This window comes from Heptranchias perlo, chromosome 11, assembly GCF_035084215.1.
Source record: "Heptranchias perlo isolate sHepPer1 chromosome 11, sHepPer1.hap1, whole genome shotgun sequence".
NCBI lineage: Eukaryota > Metazoa > Chordata > Chondrichthyes > Hexanchiformes > Hexanchidae > Heptranchias > Heptranchias perlo.
In genome coordinates, this window is record NC_090335.1 from 9,089,738 (window position 1) to 9,110,836 (window position 21,099).

The 21,099-nt window shown below is 45.4% G+C and overlaps 1 protein-coding gene across 2 annotated transcripts in view; it reads left to right on the plus strand.

Annotated features, from left to right (window-relative positions):
* The window catches only part of dgkh (diacylglycerol kinase, eta), a 465,735-nt gene that overhangs the window by 381,773 nt on the left and 62,863 nt on the right, over positions 1-21,099 (plus strand). For both annotated transcript variants that reach the window (XM_067992509.1, XM_067992508.1), the window contains exons 23-25: positions 385-498; positions 8,716-8,850; positions 18,580-18,746. In XM_067992509.1, coding sequence (XP_067848610.1) covers positions 385-498; positions 8,716-8,850; positions 18,580-18,746 — 416 coding nt within the window. The remainder of the gene's footprint in view (positions 1-384; positions 499-8,715; positions 8,851-18,579; positions 18,747-21,099) is intronic.

The window sequence follows — 21,099 nt, forward strand, 5'->3', positions numbered from 1 at the left end:
AAAGCTAGAAATTTCTGTTGGTGATGGAAGCAGATGAGCACTTTAAAGTAAATGGGAAATGGAAGAATGTCATGTGTTCGTCCACTAACATTGCCACCAGTATTGTCTATCCTTTAACAGCAGTGACCATGTGTAAGGGGTAGTTTTATGACTTTGCCCTCCAATTCAGAGTTTAAGTTCAATGGATGGGAGATGGTTTGTGCCGCAAATCGGGCACTCTCCCTTCCTGACGTGTGCTGCAGTGATGGGAGAGCAAATTCATAAAGGTACCCTTACAATTCCTTTCTGCTCTATCAGGAAAGGGTTCAAGATGCAAGTACTGATGTGTCTTGTCATGCAGCTATTCTGTCCTTCCCAGAGTTGTGAATTCTGTGCTCCTTTTAGATCTTTGGTGCACCCTCGTTTGATGACAAGATCTTGGAGGTGGTGGCTGTATTTGGAAGTATGCAGATGGCAGTTTCGAGAGTCATCAAGTTGCAGCATCATAGAATAGCCCAGGTGGGTATGTTGTTCTGATATTTCAAAATAATTGTTATTGTTTAATCTCCATATAAAATGATTTATCTGCTGTTCTATTGGGTACCGACTATTTAAGGGTTTGGAACCCTTGTATACCTTTATGGAAACATGGCCTTATCTTTAAGTCCTCTCTGCCTCATTCTCAATTTCTACCTCAGTTCTTTTTCTCCTCTTGTCAGCATCAGTCTGTCTTCCCAGGATAATGTTCTTCTGTTAAAGCTTTTCTGCAAGATATTTTTTAAAAAAAAAGATTTCACTGTCCAACATAATCAACAGCATTAACATCTGAATTTGGATTGCATTTATTCTTTGCATTACATTCTTGTATTGGTACCAATATCCACTGATGCGGTTTATCATCAACCGTGGTTGTTGCACGGACGCAGAGAAGACTTGTACATCCTGCCAACAATGGAATCTCTGACCAGTGCCTGCGTTGCCTCCGAACATCACAGAACGTCCTGAAGAGCACAGCCTGTTACCTACTGTCCAGCAGGGCTCTTTATAACTGTGAGAAGCACTGTATAGTATTCCCAGAGGAAGCATTAACCGTACCCAATGCTACATGCATCACTGAGAACTCAAATTCCATTTTTGTTTCAAGAGCTCCAGTTCATACAGATTGAAAACAACAGAACCATTCACCAGGTAGATAGCTGGTGAGAAGGTTTTGGAGTTCTTTCTAACTTCCATAAGCTCCTCCACTGCATTAACAGTGTGAAGTTAGATGAGGATATCAATGTCAGGTTCATCGTCCTTTAACAAGTGCCTTGACCGTGGCCGATAGCCCAGCAGTCAGTGCAGCAATGACCACAGCCTCATTTCCAGCTGCCACAAAGCCAGAGCTGGAACTTGAGCTCATCCAAAACTCTGCTGCCCGTATCCTAACTCGCACCAAGTCCCGTTCTCCCATCACCCCTGTGCTCACTGACCTACATTGGCTCCTGGTCCGGCAACGCCTCAATTTTAAAATTCTCATCTTCGTGTTCAAATCCCTCCATGACCTCGCCCCTCCCTATCTCTGTAACCTCCTCCAGCCCTACAACCGTCCGAGATCTCAGCGTTCCTCCAATTCTGGCCTCTTGCGCATCCCTGATTTTAATTGCTCCACTATTGGTGGCCGTGGCTTCAGCTGCCTAGGCCCTAAACTCTGAAATCCCCTCCCTACCTCTCCTCCTTTAAGATGCTCCATAAAAACCTACCTCTTCGACTAAGCTTTTGGTCACCTGTCCTAATTTCTCTTTATGTAGCCTGGTGTCAAATTTTGTCTGATAACGCTCCTGTGAAGCGCCTCGTGACGTTAAAGGCGCTGTATAAATGCAAGTTATTGTTGAACTCGTGTACAGGGTTTGCCCTTCTCCCTCTCTGGTTTCTCAGGCCTGAACTATGGCTAAAAGTCATACAGTTGTCATGCAGCCCATTCAGTCCTTCATCCTGCATTCGTACAGTGAATTATCCGCTGTAATTTAAGCCAAAGCATCTTGCATCACCCATACACCACAAGAAGGGTTTGGCTGATTTGGGTATCTGCTGCCAGATCCAATTGGTTCTAGGAGCATCAAGATTCAGAAATGACCATTCTGCCCATGAAAGTTCCTGGCCTCTGGTACATTAACCCGTCCGATATGACATCGAATTGTATGGAAATTCTGTTGATTCTATTACCGTAATTGGCAGATTATTTCAAACACGTATCATTCTTTGAAGCCCTTCCTGAAAGTTGTTCTAAATTTACTGGCCCTCTGTTACTTTCCTGGTGTACTTTGCGACAATCTCTGTTTAACTTATCATCATTCTTAATATCCCTTTTAAGCTATTTTAACAAATTTCTATACTGTTCCAAGAGTCCTCCCCTCCATTTTTTTTTTACCTCTAAAGGTTTGTATCGTTTGTTTCCTTTCTTTTTAATTCCCACATTATTTAACCTGTGCATCCATTTTGGACACTGCTTTACCCTTATTTTTCTTCCACCGTCCCTAAACTGAGGTATCTTCAGCAATATATCCCAGTTAGTTTCATTTAGTTCATCCCTTTGAGATTTGCCTGATCCTTACTGGCACATCGTAAATGTGATTGCCAGATTGGTCTTAAATTTAGTCTGAGTTGCTCTGGTCGCTATGTGAAGTGAAATCGTAAATATGTTCCTCTTGAACACATTTACGATGCTGTTACAGATACTAATCAGATCACTTCATTCACACAGACCTTAGTAGCCCCCAGAGACTCCACTACTTATGATATCATGGATGCTGCCAAGATTTCAGTCATCTAGAAGTAGTCCTGAATGCTGACATGAGAGAGATGGCCCACTATTGCAAAAGATGGAGACTTTTTGCCAAGCGCTTTTAGCCAAGTGCTAAACAGACAGTTTCCAGCTGTTTCCATCTAAAGCACACAAAGACCAACAAACAGCTGGACATCTTCTTGAATGGACAGAGCCTGGACCACGACCCAAAGCCTTTGTGTCCAGATGTTACACTGGACCGTACCTTGACCTGCAAGGAACATCTTACCAAGGTCTCGCTGAATATAAAGGCAAGAAACAATTGATCAGCAAACTAGCTGGTTTAATCTGCAGAGCCAATGTGCAGACACTAGGGCCTGAATATTAACCTCCCCCACAACGGGTGGGAGGAGATCGGTGGTGGGGGGGTTAAACTCTTAAAAAAAAAACGGGGAACGTGTCCCCAACCCGCTGTGTACGCACCAGTTGCCGTTTTTACAGCGGTGGGTTTCCTGGAGTGCGACACTTCATTAACATATTTAAATCAGGCTCCCACAGTGCAATAGGCAGCCTGATTTAAGTTTAACTGTTGCCGGCCGGGTTTCCCAGGGCTCAGGAAACCCAGCAGTGAAATGGAGGCGAGAGCTGCTGGCTCCAGAAGGTAAGTGCTTTTTATGGCACTCCTTGTGGAGCGGGAGTGCTCCCCGCCGGCCCCTCAAGCAAACCTTCGGCCTCCCCTTTGCCAATCGTGGCGCCTCTCCAGCCCCTGCCGCGATCGACTACCTCCAACCCCCGAACTCCAGCTTGCCCTGCGATCGAGGCCGACCTCCTCCAAACCCCAATATCCGGCCTCCAGCTGCTGGTTTTCCCGCCTGGCTGCCGGCCAGCCTGTCAATTTGCCTGGCTGCCGGGCGGGAAACGGAAGATAAAAATGGTAATGAGGTCCTGGTGTTAAATTCGGCAGGACCTCCGCATGCCTGGCCTTGCCGGGTATCCCCCCACCTCCCTGTAAGTAGCGGGGCCACAAGAAACTCTGGGTTTGCCTTGCATTATTTGGCAGCAGAGTGTTGCTCCCCGGTGCGGCTCAGCTCTCCTCACATAGGACTTAGTAGACAGTCAGCAGAGTGAAACTATGCGTATACCTGTAGTAATAAGTATTATGAGACCAACCAACCTGGCCGAGCTAATAGTCCAGCCCAGCGTCGCCCCTTCTGACATCAGGCGACAGGTCGACTTGCAAAACCTGCTCCTCATAGTGCAAGAGCTGCCACATCTACTCCTGTTTAAAGAGGAGTTTAATCCACCGAGTCACCTTCTTAGCTCAGGGCTCCCTGTTTGGACAATTCCTGTAATGTCCAACTGTCACCTCCAGATGGCCCATTAGGTGCCAAGAACAAGCTTCAGACACAGCCAATTCCTATTTAGTGACACATCCGATGGACCAACCCTCGGTTTTGACCTTCCACATCATCTGTGGTAAAGCTTAATCGCTTCAGATGTGCTGTGAGTGACTCCGGGGGTAAGTTTAACTTTTGCCGTGTTGTAAATGGGTAATATTGGATCGGCCGCCCAATACACACCCCGCTGATTTTCCTTTCCATTGAAGTCAAAACATGAAAATTACATAGAATTTACTGCAGAGAAACAGGCCATTCGGCCCTACTGGTCCATGCTGGTGTTCATGCTCCACATGAGCCTCTTCCCACCTAATTTCATCTCACCCTATCACCATGTCCTTCTATTCCTTTCTCCCTCATGTACTTAGCTAGCTTCCCCTTAAATGCATCTATGCTATTCACATTCTCATCATTCTCTGGGTACTTTGATCATTAATATGACTCCCCTCTCACCCTGGTATGTTTGGCATTCTTGCTAATTTTACACCTTTCCTCTTCTGATTTGTTCTTACCTTGTCTCTTTCCTACACTCCTTGCCCCTTTTGCTATCCTTTCTGCTTCCTCATCTTGTTTTTCCCTCCAACACAGTACTGTTACTCTCTCATCAAGGACATTGGTCCCAACTTTATTCAGTGAAACCTGTTCATCCTGTGCAGGCCTCTCCTACCCAGAACTGTCCCAGTGCATGAGGAATCTGAATCCTTTCTTCCTAATTTTTTTAAAATTCATTCATGGGATGTGGGCATCGCTGGCGAGGCCAGCATTTATTGCCAATCCCTAATTGCCCTTGAGAAGGTGGTGGTGAGCCGCCTTCTTGGACCGCTGCAGTCCGTGTGGTGAAGGTTCTCCCACAGTGCTGTTAGGAAGGGAGTTCCAGGATTTTGACCCAGCGACGATGAAGGAACGGCGATACATTTCCAAGTCGGGATGGTGTGTGACTTGGAGGGGAACGTGCAGATGGTGTTGTTCACATGTGCCTGCTGCTCTTGTCCTTCTAGGTGGTCGAGGTCGCGGGTTTGGGAGGTGCTGTCGAAGAAGCCTTGGCGAGTTGCTGCAGTGCATCCTGTGGATGGTACACACTGCAGCCACGGTGCACCAGTGGTGAAGGGAGTGAATGTTTAGGGTGGTGGATGGGGTGCCAATCAAGCGGGCTGCTTTGTCCTGGATGGTGTTGAGCTTCTTGAGTATTGTTGGAGCAGCACTCATCCAGGCAAGTGGAGAGTATTCCATCACACTCCTGACTTGTGCCTTGTAGATGGTGGAAAGGCTTTGGGGAGTCAGGAGGTGAGTCACTCGCCACAGAATACCCAGCCTCTGACCTGCTCTTGTGACCAGAGTATTTATATGGCTGGTCCAGTTAAGTTTCTAGTCAATGGTGACCCCCAGGATGTTGATGGTGGGGGATTCGGCGATGATAATGCCGTTGAATGTCAAGGGGAGGTGGTTAGATTCTCTCTTGTTGGAGGTGGTCATTGCCTGGCACTTGTCTGGCGCGAATGTTACTTGCCACTTATGAGCCCAAGCCTGGATGTTGTCCATGTCTTGCTGCATGCGGGCTCGGACTGCTTCATTATTTGAGGGGTTGCGAATGGAACTGAACACTGTGCAATCATCAGCGAACATCCCCATTTCTGACCTTATGATGGAGGGAAGGTCATTGATGAAGCAGCTGAAGATGGTTGGGCCAAGGACACTGCCCTGAGGAACTCCTGCAGCAATGCCCTAGGGCTGAAATGATTGGTCTCCAACAACCACTACCATCTTCCTTTGTGCTCGGTATGACTCCAGCCACTGGAGAATTTTCCCCCGATTCAATTTTACTAGGGATCCTTGGTGCCACACTCGGTCAAATGCTGCCTTGATGTCAAGGGCAGTCACTCTCAGCTCACCTCTGGAATTCAGCTCTTTTGTCCATGTTTGGACCAAGGCTGTAATGAGGTCTGGTGCCGAGTGGTCCTGGCGGAACCCAAACTGAGCATCGGTGAGCAGGTTATTGGTGAGTAAGTGCTGCTTGATAGCACTGTCGACGACACCTTCCATCACTTTGCTGGTGATTGAGAGTAGACTGATGGGGCGGTAATTGGCCGGATTGGATTTGTCCTGCTTTTTGTGGACAGGACATACCTGGGCAATTTTCCACATTGTCGGGTGGATGCCAGTGTTGTAGCTGTACTGGAACAGTTTGGCTAGAGGTGCAGCTAGTTCTGGAGCACAAGTCTTCAGCACTGCAGCTGGGATGTTGTCAGGGCCCATAGCCTTTGCTGTATCCGGTGCACTCAGCCGTTTCTTGCTATCATATGGAGTGAATCGAATTGGCTGAAGACTGGCTTCTGTGATGATGGGAATATCGGGAGGAGGCCGAGATGGATCATCCACTCGGCACTTCTGGCTGAAGATGGTTGCAAACGCTTCAGCCTTGTCTTTTGCACTCACGTGCTGGACTCTGCCATCGTTGAGGATGGGGATGTTTGCAGAGCCTCCTCCTCCCGTTAGTTGTTTAATTGCCCACCATCATTCACGACTGGATGTGGCAGGACTGCAGAGCTTTGATCTGATCCGTTGGTTGTGGAATCGCTTAGCTCTGTCTATAGCATGTTGCTTCCGCTGTTTAAGCATGCATGTAGTCCTGAGTTGTAGCTTCACCAGGTTGGCACCTCTTTTAGGTATAATTGGTGCTGTTCCTGGCATGCTCTTCTACACTCCTCATTGAACCAGGGTTGATCCCCTAGCTTGTTGGTAATGGTAGAGTGAGGAATATGCCAGGCCATGAGGTTACAGATTGTGCTGGAATACAGTTCTGCTGCTGCTGATGGCCCACAGCGCCTCATGGATGCCCAGTTTTGAACTGCTAGATCTGTTCTGAATCTATCCCATTTAGCACGTTGGATGGTGTCCTCAGTGCGAAGACGGGACTTCGTCTCCATGAGGACTGTGCGGTGGTCATTCTTACCAATACTGTCATGGACAGATGCATTTGCGACAGTTGGTTGGTGAGGACGAGGTCAAGTAAGTTATTCCCTCGTGTTGGTTCGCTCACCACCTGCCGCAGGCCCAGTCTGGCAGCTATGTCCTTCAGGACTCGGCCAGCTCGGTCAGTAGTGGTGCTGCCGAGCCACTCTTAGTGATGGACATTGAAGTCCCCCACCCAGAGTACATTCTGTGCCCTTGCTACCCTCAGTGCTTCCTCCAATTCTAATGCTGTCTCTCTGCATTTAACTGCCTTATCTTATTCCTCTACTGATGAGCATGTGGCTCTGGGAGTAATACTTAGATTACTACCCGTGAGGTCCTGCTCTTTAATCTCTCCTAATTACTGAACTCCCCATTGCTCTTCCAATGACATGAACATGAACCACAAGTTATATAAAATTGCTAAGAATCTAGAGCACAGAAACAGCACACAAACAGGCCATTCGGCCCAACTGTCTATGCTGGTGTTTATGCTCCAACACAAGCCTCACCCCAGTCCTCTTTATCCATGTTCTGGCTGTTCCCCTTCCCTCTCTAAACTCTTTAGCTCCTGCTCTGTGATATCCCTGGGAGGCAACACACTACTCGAGACCCTTGCTTGCGACTATAAATATGCCTGTCTATTCCAGTGACTACAGAATCCCCTATTACTGCTGCATTTCTTCACTTCACCTCCCTCCACCCATGGCAGCCACTTGTTCCAGGGTTCCGTGGTTTTGCTCATGGTTGCCTTCCTCCGAGTTGTTGTTATTATTACAGTTCTTAATTTCATTACTTATCATTTCTTTGTCAATTCAACTCTCAGAAAATCCCTGCACTGCCTCCCACTTGCTCTTCCTACCCCAGTGGATGATCACCCACTTCCCCTCTCCACTAACCCCCTCTGCCTGCAGAGTGATCACAAACTGGAACGTACATTCCAAGGACCCTACAGTCTCCTGAATGTGACTAAGTGTCGTCAGCTACTCCTTGAGCTTAAAGCACAAGCAATCACAATAGAGTCATCCCAGACACAAGAGGTATCCAGGACCTCCCACATCATGCACCAGGCACCCACATATTGCAGGCTTCAGTTGTCTGCCCATCCTGCACTAAATTGTTTTCTCTTAAAAGTTTTATGAATCACTTCAACATAGTGCTCATTTTTTCCTCAATTTCTCTTCCTTTTCCTCAGGAACATTGTGGTTTAACTCCAAGTGGAATTTAAGGCTATCTGCACCTCACGGTCGAGTTCCCTCTAAGGATGAACTGCTGCTGAGTCTAAACTCCACACTCTCCTGGCCTTTTGCACTCCACCAGCATCTCGCAGATCAAGACTAACCTCTCGCTTGTCAGCTCAAATTTAAACTAAAATTTATCCACCGATCCCACCACTGAATCTCAAACTGCAATGGCCTCATCAGGACCCCTTTGCTACGCTAAAGCTGCTCTTGTTTTACCTCAATTTCTCCTCCTTTTCCTATGGAACATCCTCAGTGTTATACAGTAGCTGCTGCTTTGGTGACAAGAGTTTTTGATTAAAATTCCTAATGCTGTTTATTCATTAGTTGTCATAGTCTGATTGTGTGTGATATACCAAGATTAAAGTGACCTAATATTCCGCAGTGTCGATCCGTGAAGATCACCATTCTGGGAGATGAGGGCGTACCGATACAAGTGGATGGAGAGGCATGGATACAACCACCTGGGGTTATCAAAATCGTGCACAAAAACAGAGCACAGATGCTGACAAGAGACCGTGTAAGTATGCAAGAAAATTTTATTTTAAGTAACTGAAGACATTACAATCATATGAATTAAGAGCAGGGGTAGGCCATTCGGCCCCTCGAGCCTGCTCTGCCATTTGATAAGCTCATGGCTGATCTGATTGTGACCTCAACCTTACTTTCCCGTCTACCTACTATAACCTTTGACTCCCCTGTTAATCAGGAGTCTATCTAACTCAGCCTTAAAAATATTCAGTGACCCTGCCTCCCCCGCTCTCTGGGGAAGGGAGTTCCACAGACTCACGACCCTCTGAGAAAAAATGTCTCCTCATCTCCGTGTTAAATGGGAGACCCCTTATTTTTAAACTGTGGCCCCTAGTTCTAGTCTCTCCCACAAGGGGACATTGTTTTGCTTCCGATAACATTGCCAGAGTATAGCATTGAAGGAGTTTTCTGTGTTGATCCCCTGTGGTGTTGCACGTGGGGAATAAAGACCAATATGTAGTTTTCAGGTGAAGTGGGGTTCGAGAATAGTGGACAGTTGGAACAGGACACGCCGAGGTCATTCAGTTCCCGTCGTGAAGTCATGTATTCTGTCATTTTTATTACTTAGAGTAAAATAGAAAAAAAAACTTAGAAATCTGGGAAGTCGAGAAGTCGAACTGGTTGGAGCACAGGAGTTAGTCTGCAGTCCAGGCTGAAAAGCTGGGAGGAGCAAATCGAGGCTGTTCAGTGCCACCACTGGCAGGAGGATGTAATTACAGTGTGATGTATTTGCATAGGTAGTTTTCACTATAAATATGGACATTGGAGTTTATAATTGAGAAGCAGGCACAAAAGTGTAATAATTAGTGCTGACAGGAAATAAGGTTTTGTCGACAGGAAATATATGCAGATGTGTGTGATATACATGTAAAAATTAGGGGAATCATTTTACAAATCCTATGTATCTGGTGGGGAGCCCCACTCGCTGAGCAAATCAGAAATTCAGGCATGCATTTTCCAACCTTTCCTTATAATGGTTGGGAACGTTGGTAGCTAAGACTCAGGGAACTGCCCGTATCAATTAATTGAAGATGTGCACACCTTTCCCCTTTGAGAATTTAAAAGTAAAAACAGAATTTGGCCTAATACTTACAATATGAAAAGTCCTAGAAACACTGGAATAGTTTTCAAGGATTAGTGATGGGAATGGGTATCGGGAATTTGGGTGTGGTGTCAGTATGCCCTGGATGATTTTTTGTGCCCAAATTCCCAAAGATCTGCTCCCGTTGCACAAAGCTGTGTGACTGGAGTGTTAACTCGTCAGACAAACCCTGCTGCCTACTTAAATCAACACAGAACTAATGGTCAGCTTTCTTTCACACTACCACATTACAACAGTGATTCACTTCAAAAAGTACTTCATTGGCTGTAAAACCCTTTGGGACGTCCTGAGGTCATGAAAGGCGCTATTTAAATGCAAGTCTGTCTTCTTATCCAGGGCGTCGCAGGGGAACTCTGCGTTCAGTGGTTTTATAGCAGTAGATGTATTGGAATGAAGGGGTAAGGAGTTCCTCTTTAAGGGGTCTGTATCATGAGTGGAAATATGAACAGTGTTTGCAATCTGCTTCTGTGATTTTTTTTAAAAAACGTGTCAGATAATTGGTTAAAACATAGAAAACACCGGGGGTGGGTGAAAATACCCATAATTAATTAACGGAGTTTGAAATATAAGTCTTACAATGCATTAAACAAAAAAAATCAGGCTTAAATAGCAAAAAAAAAATCAACAATGAAGCTACAGAAAAAGTAATAGTAAGCCGAAAATATTTTGATTTTCCAACCAACAATGAAAGTGCAACTCACCTTTACAAAACTTCTGTTGCAGGTCAGGCTAATCCTACACTTTTGTGCCCATTTCATATGGGCAGCAGACTATGGACAAGGAGGCAGTTTTAAAACAAAAAGCCACCAAGTATAGTGTTCCAGGCAATGAACAATGCTGTCCAAAAAATTATACTCACTGGGAAATGGCTGTGCGTTGTGAGCAGAACTTGGTAAAAGTTCCCCCATTATACCAATACCCCCTTTAAATTCAGCATATTATTAAACACATTTTTGGAAAGGGCTTACAGCATTTACTGTTGCTTTGCAATTTTTCATACTTAAAACCCATCCGGAAAGATCCAATAATCTGAAGGACATGATTAATTGATAAAGAGCATGTTCTTTAACTTTAATCCTTTATGATAAATAGATGCTGGCAATTTGCATTATCCATACAATGTGGAGAATGCATAGTTGGATCTGTTTACAGGTTCAAACCAGTATGTTCAAACTGGCGCCAATTGCAGACCCCCTGCAGGACGGCGCCAATTGCAGACCCCTGTACAACCAGGGAACAGGCCATTTTAGATCTGGTGATGAGACAGGATTGATTAATGACCTCAAAGTAAAGGATCCCTTAGGAAACAGTGATCATAATATGATAGAATTTCACATCCAGTTTGAGAGTGAGGATCTTGGATCTGAAACTACTGTATTAAACCTAAATAAGGGCAGTTACAATGGCATGAGGACAGAGTTGGCTAAAGTGGACTGGGAAAATAGATTAGAAGGTATGACGGTGGATAAGCAGTGGCAGACATTTAAAAAGATATTTTATGACTCTCAACAAAGGAAGAAAGATTTCATGAGAAGGGTGTACCAACCATGGCTAACTAAGGAAGTTAAGGATCGTATCAAGTTAAAAGAAAAGGCATACAATGTGGCAAAGATTAGTGGTAAGCCTGAAGATTGGAAAAACTTTAGAAACCAGCAAAGGAGGACTAAAAAAAAAGGAGGAGAAAATAGATAGAGAGTAAACTAGCAAGAAATATAAAAACTGACTAAGAGCTTTTACAAGTATATAAAAAGGAAGAGGGTAGCTAAAGTAAGTATAGGTCTCTTAGAGAATGCGACTGGGGAAATAATAATGGAAAACAAGTAAATGGCAGAGGCATTGAACAGATATTTTGTATCTGTCTTCACAGTAGAAGCATACCAATAATAGTAGATAATCAAGGGGCAAAGGGGAAGGAGAATCTAAAAACAATCATTATCACCAGAGAAAAAAGTACAAGGCAAACTAATGGGTCTGCAGGCTGACAAGTCCTCTGGACCCGATGGCTTGCATCCGAGGGTCTTAAAAGAAGTGGCGACAGAGATAGTCAATGCATTGGTTGTAATCTTCCAAAATTCACTAGATTCTGGAAAGGTCCCAGCGGATTGGAAAACTGCAAATGTAACGCCCCTATTCAAGAAAGGAGGGGGACAGAAAGCAGTTAACTATAGGCCAATTAGCCTAACATCTGTCATTGGGAAAATGCTGGAATCTATTATTGAGGAAGCAGTAACAGGACATTTAGAGACTCAAAATAAAATCAAGGAGAGTTAACATGGTTTTATGAAGGGGAAATTGATTAGAGTTCTTCGAGGAAGTAATGAGCAGGGTGGATACAGGGGAACCAGTAGATGTAGTGTATTTGGATTTCCAAAAGGCATTCGATAATGTGCCACATAAAAGGTTACTGCACAAGGTAAGAGCTCATGGTGTTGGGGGTAATATATTAGCATGGATAGAGGATTGGCTAACTAACAGAAAACAAAGAGTTGGGATAAAGGGGTCATTTTCAGGATGGCAATCTGTAATTAGTGGGGTGCCGCAGGGATCAGTGCTGGGGCCTCAACTATTTACAATCTATATCAATGACTTGGATGAAGGAAGCGAGTGTACTGTAGCCAAATTTGCTGATGATATAATGCTAGGTGGAAAAGTAAGTTGTGAAGAGGACACAAAGTGTTTGCAAAGGGATATAGATAGGTTAAGCGAGTGGGCAAAAATTTGGCAGATCGAGTATAATGTGGGAAAATGTGAAGTCATCCACTTTGGTAGGAAAAATAAAAAAGCAAAATGTTATATAATTTTTTTAAAAATTCGTTCATGGGATGTGGGCGTCGCTGGCGAGGCCGGTATTAATTGCCCATCCCTAATTGCCCTTGAGAAGGTGGTGGTGAGCCGCCTTCTTGAACCGCTGCATTCCGTGTGGTGAAGATTCTCCCACAATGCTGTTCGGAAGGGAGTTCCAGGATTTTGACCCAGTGACTATGAAGGAACGGCGATATATTTCCAAGTCGGGATGGTGTGTGACTTGGAGGGGAACGTGCAGGTGGTGGTGCTGGTACACACTGCAGCCACAGTGCGCCGGTGGTGAAGGGAGTGAATGTTTAGGGTGGTGGATGGGGTTCCAATCAAGTGGGCTGCTTTGTCCTGGATGGTGTTGAGCTTCTTGAGTGTTGTTGGAGCTGCACTCATCCAGGCAAGTGGAGAGTATCCCATCCCACTCCTGACTTATGCCTTGTAGATGGTGGAAAGGCTTTGGGGAGTCAGGAGGTGAGTTACTCGCCGCAGAATACCCAGCCTCTGACCTGCTCTTGTAGCCACAGTATTTATGTGGCTGGTCCAGTTAAGTTTCTGGTCAATGGTGACCCCCAGGATGTTGATGGTGGGGGATTCGGCGATGGTAATGCCGTCGAATGTCAAGGGGAGGTGGTTAGACACTCTCTTGTTGGAGATGGTCATTGCCTGGCACTTGTCTGGCGCGAATGTTACTTGCCACTTATAAGCCCAAGCCTGGATGTTGTCCAAGTCTTGTTGCATGCGGGCCCGGGCTGCTTCATTATTTGAGGGGTTGCGAATGGAACTGAACACTGTGCAATCATCAGTGAACATCCCCATTTCTGACCTTATGATGGAGGGAAGGTCATTGATGAAGCAGCTGAAGATGGTTGGGCCTAGGACACTGCCCTGAGGAACTCCTGCAGCAATGCCCTGGGGCTGAGATGATTGGTCTCCAACAACCACTACCATCTTCCTTTGAGCTAGGTATGACTCCAGCCACTGGAGAGTTTTCTCCCTGATTCCGATTGACTTCAATTTTACTAGTGCTTCTTGATGCCACACTCGGTCAAATGCTGCCTTGATGTCAAGGGCAGTCACTCTCACCTCACCTCTGGAATTCAGCTCTTTTGTCCATGTTTGGACCAAGGCTGTAATGTGGTCTGGAGCCGAGTGGTCCTGGCGGAACCCAAACTGAGCATCGTTGAGCAGGTTATTGGTGAGTAAGTGCTGCTTGATAGCACTGTCGACGACACCTTCCATCACTTTGCTGATGATTGAGAGTAGACTGATGAGGCGGTAATTGGCCGGATTGGATTTATCCTGCTTTTTGTGGACAGGACATACCTGGGCAATTTTCCACATTGTTGGGTAGATGCCAGTGTTGTAGCTGTACTGAAACAGCTTGGCTAGAGGCGCAGCTAGTTCTCGAGCACAAGTCTTCAGCACTACAGCCAGGATGTTGTCGGGGGCCATAGCCTTTGCTGTATCCATTGCACTCAGCCGTTTCTTGATATCACATGGAGTGAATCAAATTGGCTGAAGACTGGCTTCTGTGATGGTGGGGATATCGGGAGGAGGCCGAGATGGATCATCCACTCGGCACTTCTGGCTGAAGATGGTTGCAAACGCTTCAGCCTTGTCTTTTGCACTCGTGCTGGACTCCGCCATCATTGAGAATGGGGATGTTTGCAGAGCCTCCTCCTCCCGTTAGTTGTTTAATTGTCCACCACCATTCGCGACTGGATGTGGCAGGACTGCAGAGCTTTGATCTGATCTGTTGGTTGTGGAATCGCTTAGCTCTGTCTATAGCATGTTGCTTCTGCTGTTTAGCATGCATGTAGTCCTGAGTTGTAGCTTCACCAAGTTGGCACCTCATTTTTTTGGTACGCCCGGTGCTGCCCCTATATAAGTTGAGAAATACTACAGAATGCTGCGGTACAGAGGGATTTGGGTGTCCTCGTACATGAAACACAAAAAGTTAATATACTGGTGCAGCAGGTAATTGGGAAGGCAAATGGAATATTGGACTTTATTTCAAGGGGGATGGAGTATAAAAGCAGGGAAGTCTTGCTACAACTGTACGAGGTGCTGGTGAGACGACACCTGGAGTACTGCGTACAGTTTTGGTCCCCTTATTTAAGGAAGGATATACTTGCATTGGAGGTGGTTCAGAGAAGGTTCACTCGGTTAATTCTGGGTATGGAAGGGTTTTCTTATGAGGAAAGATTGAGCAGGTTGGGCCTATACTCACTAGAGTTTAGAAGAATGAGAGGAGATCTTATTGAAACATATCAGATTCTGAGGGGGCTTGACAGGGTAAATGCTGAGAGGATGTTTCCCCTCATGGAGGAATCTTGAACTAGGGGGCATAGTCTCAGAATAAGGGGTCACCCATTTAAGATGGAGATGAGGAGAAATTTCTTCTGAGGGTTGTGAATCTTTGGAATTCTTTACCCCAAGAGTGGTGGAGGCTGAGTCATTGAATATATTCAAGGCTGAGTTAGACAAATTTTTGATCAAAGGATATGGGAAACAGGCGGGAAAGTGGAGTTGAGACCAGAATCAGATCAGCCATGATCTCATTGAGTGGCGGAGCAGGCTCGAGGGGCTGAATGGCCTACTCCTGTTCCTATCTCTTATGTTCTTATGTAGTACTAATTAGTCCCTTGTCGAACAGTACTAATTACAGACATCCTGCAGAACAGCGCTAATTAGTTCCTTGTCAAACAGTACTAATTACAGACCCCTGTAGAACAGTACTAATTACAGACCCTGTAGAACAGTACTAATTACAGACATCCTGCAGGATAGTACTAATTACAGACCCTGGTAGAACAGTACTAATTACAAACGGAGTGGGAGGTGGAGTCTCTATAATTGGTCTAGGTGTCTCTGGGTTAGGAAGGAAAAGATGCACCTTGGATTCCTGCTCCTGTTACACTAGTCCTCGAGGAAAGTTGGGTGAAGACGAAGATAAAATCAAACTTGACCACCTGGCCACTCCACGGTTAGTACTCACGGTAGACTTGCACATGACAAATGGCAGCTCTGCCAGTGGATGCCCGCCCCATCAGGAGTCATGGCCTTGGGGAAAGGAGGGGAGAAAATCCCACCAAGAATAAGAAAAGATAATGAATTCCAACATTTAATCTCGCCTCCACAGTATCTCCTGTCAGTTTTGTAAACTCTGCTGTAGACCATCCTGTTGGAACAAATTGAAGTATAAGGTCAACAACCAAATTGGCCACTTTTCCAGAGGATAAATTTAGCAGATCTCACCTCCGATTACATGCGTGGAGTGCAGAATCTGCACCTGTGAGGAAAATATTGAAAATTAAATCGGCAGTGCTATGTTTTTCAGGATTGTCAAAATTAAATTGAAGCAATAAGTGACATGAGGTCTTTCCCCTGTAGGACTTTAGATAATGTGGTGAGTGTAATGATGATGTAAAACAGACTGCATTTCCAATATGGGCTTTGTAGAACTCTCTTAGTAGCTGACAGTATCATTGCTTGGTGCACCACACTCTCGTGTGATTGTGTTATCGAGTCTAGATCACGTGATGAGCTTCTGTTGTCTCAGCAAAAGCCGCCATAATATCCAATTCAAATTTTCAAACATTCAGCAGAATCCAGTAATCAAGTGGTAGTTTCAGAGTTAAAATAAAAACTAGTGGATCTACCTGTGCAATTGGTCACCGTTAATACTCTGATTCATCCCTTCTGAACCTGACTTTAGGAACAGGAGGAGGTCATTCAGCCCCACGAGCCTGTTCTGCCATTCAATTACACCATGGCTGATCTGTATCTTTACTCCATCTACCCGCCTTGGTTCCATATCGATTAATACCATTGCCTAACAAAAATCTATCAATCTCAGTTTTGAAATTTTCAATTGACCCCCCAGCCTCAACATCTTTTGGGGGGTGGGGGTGGAGGGAAGAGAGTTCCAGATTTCCACTCCCCTGTGTGTGAAGAAGTGCTTCCTGACATCACCCCTGAACAACCTAACTCTAATTTTAAGGTTATGTTCCCTTGTTCTGGACTCTTCCACTAGAGGAAATCTTTTCTCTCTATCTAACCCATCAACTTTTTAAATCATCTTAAATACCTCAGATAGATCACTCCTTAATCTTCTATACTCTGAATACAAGCCTAGCCTATGCAACCTGTCCTCATAATTTAACTCATCATTCTGGTGAATCTGCACTGCACCCCCTCCAAGGCCAATATATCCTTCCTGACGCGTGGTGCCCAGAACTGAACACAGTACTCCAGATGGGGCTTTACTTTGTTTTCTTATCTCTAGGTGAACTGCTAAGTTACAGGAGTAAAGCAAAGGAAAACATAGGAACTATATGTAGTATAGTTTTATTCTGTATAGCTGAAGGGGGAAGAGAGAGAAAGATAACAAGGACAATTTAAAAAAATAATGCATTGGCCAAAAGGTAAAGAGGGATGGAGTGTTCAGTCTTTGTTGTTTTTGTTCTCGGGATGTGAGTGACCTTGCCAAGGCCGCGCTTAATGCCCATCCCTGGTTGTCCCGAGAAGGTGCTGATGGGCTTTCTCTACGCAGTCCTTGTGGTGACAGTGTTTACACAATGCTGTTGGATAGGGAATTCTAGGATATCGACCCAGCGACGATGAAAGATGGGCGATGTATGTCCAAGTCAGCATGACTTGGAGGGGAACTTGTAGGTGATGGAGTTACCATGACATTGCTGCTCTTGTCCTTCTCACTGGTAGAGGTTGTGGGGCTGGGAGGTACTGTCGAAGTAAGCTTGGTGAATTGCCGCAGTTCATCCTGTAGATCACACATACTGCAGCTAGAGTGTGCTAGTGGTGGAGGGGGGTGGATATTGAGTCCAATATAGGAGTACTAATTGAGTGAACTGCTGTGTCCTGCATTCCATCGCACTCCTCACTTGAGCCCTGTAGATGTTGATGAGGTTTTGAAGGGTCAGGGGTCACATCTAAAGAAAGGATCAACCTTGTTTACGTTTCGTCTCCTCCAACTCCAAAAAAACGAGGAAGAGCCGATTTTCTTGTAGTTTGGTTATCAGTTCCTAATATTTGCTTATGGCTTCCTGCCATTTGCTTAAAGTAACAGCAGATGAGTGGAGTGGAGAAAGTTGGTCACCAGGGACATTGGGGCCATGGCCTAGTCGCCTCCTTCACTCACAGTCAAAGCTCAGGCATGAATAGTGGCAACTAGTTGAGGTACTGAAGATGACTGGCACCTGAGTAATGTACCCAACAAGGAGTCAGTGCCTTCAGGAGAAAGTAGGGGAAAAGTGCTGATGAATAAAGAAGAAAATACAAACCGAATAACAGAAATCCTACTTATAAAGACATTGGCCCAGAATTTGCTGCCAAAATAATGGCGAGTTTGATGGCGCTCGCCGTTATTAATGTGTAAACCGTCCAGCAACTTGTGGCGAGGAGGCGATACCCCGTGAATTGCGAATCGCCGCATGTTGCTGGTCGATTTTCGCCGCTCCACCATCCGGCCTCGTGAAAACGGCATCTTACCCTCAACCTCCCCGTGATTTCATGAAATTGCCATTAAACTCATCAAAGAAACTTAGGGCAGGTACGTAACAGCGTCCATACCTCTTTAATGAGGAGATTTATGTTCCTGCAATGCCAATCAACCTCTCCAGCCCAGAAAGAGAACAGTTATTCACGCTTCCAGCAGCTTACAAGGGCAAAAATGTGCGAGCTGAAAAGTGAGGGGGAGAGTCTAACTAACGGGGCAAGCTGCAAGATGCCCCACACCAGCAAATTCTGGGCCTGAATGATCTATGCTACAGTTTTCATTATTCACTTTGTTTTGTACAGGCGTTTGAGAGTACGCTGAAATCTTGGGAAGACAAACTCCGGTACGACTCCTGCAGACACGCTCTTCGGCCTCACCTGTACCCACAACAGTCTGTAGACCTGGCCACGGAGGAGGAGGTCACCCAGCTCCAGCTCTGTGCCCAAGCAGCTGAGGAGCTAATCACAAGGTATGTCGTAGGTCACAGTTTCTCAATCCAATGGGTCCATGTGGGATGTTGCAGCAGTGAGAGGTTTTTTTCCCACGAGTGCCAAAGACCCAGGAGCCCTGATGACAAGTGTAAACATCTTTGTCTGGGTGTGTGAGGGATCTTTAACAGAAGCCATGGACAGGTAGGATAACACTTCTGTGAAGCGCCTTGGGCCGTTTTTACTACGTTAAAGGCGCTGTCGAAATACAAGTTGTTGTTGTGAGTGGGTAAAATTGACGAGCAAGTTTGGAGGGATAAAATGGTACATTCTGCACACTACATTATAGGATAAGTGCACCAATCCCACATTCTCAGCCCTACTTGAAGACTTTTGTAAACAATTTTACAACACCAAGTTATAGTCCAGCAATTTTATTTTAAATTCATAAAATAAAATTGCTGGACTATAACTTGGTGTTGTAAAATTGTTTACAATTGTCAACCCCAGTCCATCACCGGCATCTCCACATCATGACTACTTGAAGACAGTATGGGTCAGGAAACTGGGGCTGGATTGTCATAGCCCTGTCTCCGACCTAAACTCCCTTCAAGAGCAACATGCCATTGGGTGTGCGGAATCAGTGAATTTACCCTCTGGAGTAACGTTCCATTTATTCGCCAGACAGGCTATTGACTGGCAACCAGTGCTAGCTGTTAATGTACATTTTTAGGGTGCGCACCCTATTTTTTCCCCCATGTCGCTGGTCCTGCCTAGACCATGTGTCCCTTGCTCTTAGTTGGCTGTCGGGAGATGCACGAAAAAGAGACCCAGTGGAGACTCTCAGCACATTTCCTTCCTGCCCCCTCTCTCTCCCTCCCTCTCCAATGGAGAGTCTTACTCATGGCTGAGGTCAGATACGGAGTGCAAGGCGGAATCAAACGGGCTGCAGGTAACAGCGTCACTCTGTCTCTTAGATGGTGATTTTGTTTCAGTTCCACCTCCGTAATACAGTCTGTCTCCACCCCTGCCTCAGCCTATCTGCTGCTGAAATCCTCATCCATGCTTTTGTTACCTCCAGACTCGACTATTCTAACGCTCTCCAGGCCGGCCTCCCATCTTCCATCCTCCGTAAACTTAAGCTCATACAAAACTCTGCTGCCCGTATCCTAACTCACACCGAGTCCTGTTCATCCATCACCCCTGTGCTCGCAGACCTACATTGGCTCCCGGTCCGGCAACGCCCCGATTTTAAAATTCTCATCCTTGTTTTCAAATCCCTCCGTAGGCTCGTGCCTCCCTATCTCCGTAACCACCTCCAGCCCTACAACCCTCCGCGATCTCTGCGCTCCTCCAATTTTTGCCTCTTGCGCATCCCCGATTTTAATCGTTCCACCATTGGCGGCCGTGCCCTTAGCTGTGTAGGCCCTAAACTCTAGAATTCCATCCTGAAACCTTTCCGCCTCTCTACTTCTCTATCCTTTAAGACGCTCCTTTTGGTCACCTGTCCTGATATCTCTTTGTAGCTCGGTGTCAAATCTGGTTTGGTAACACTCCTGTGAAGTACCCTTGGGATGTTTTTCAATGTTAAAGGTGCTATATAAATACAAGCTGTTGTTGTCCTGTTGATTATTAGTGAAAATGTCACCCAATATACTGTGACACTTTTATTTTCCAAGCGTAAAGGAGTTCTGTGTAGCTGGAGAGGAACTAATTAGGTTTTCTAATTCAAACCTCAACACTGCGCAACAATGACGGATTCATGGAACAAACACCCACACGACTTATAAAAAGAAAGAAAAACTTCACATACTGGAAGTCTGAAATAACAACAGAAAATGCTGGACATATAAAGCATTTCTGTTAGCATCAGAGAAAGGGCGGGTTAATGTTTCGGTATATAAACCCTTCTTCAATTCTCAGTTTTGAAACCTGGTGTTCACTTTGCCTGTTTAAAGTGGTTTCAGACTGGTGTTAAAATTCCAGGCAGAGGAACCTCACATGAACACGTGAAGCATTCACCAATGCTAATTTCTAGGCTATAAGTCCTGTCCAAAGCATATTCACTAGCCTAGAAATTAGTGTAGGTGACACTAGAGGACAAAATTTTTAATAAACTTTATTGAAGTCTTTAAATAAGCTTTAAAATGTCTTTACCCAGAGAGTGGTTATAATGTGGAACTTGCTACCACATGGAGTGGTTGAGGTGAATAGCATAGATGCATTTAAGGAGAAGCTAGATAAGTACATGAGGGAGAAAGTACGCTCCTATAAAGCACCTTGGGACATTTTACTACATTAAAAGTGCTATATAAATGCAAGTTGTTGTTGTGGGACTCCGCACTTGTTAACATGAAAAGGGCAAAGCTAAGGTCAGAGATAAGGTCAGAACTT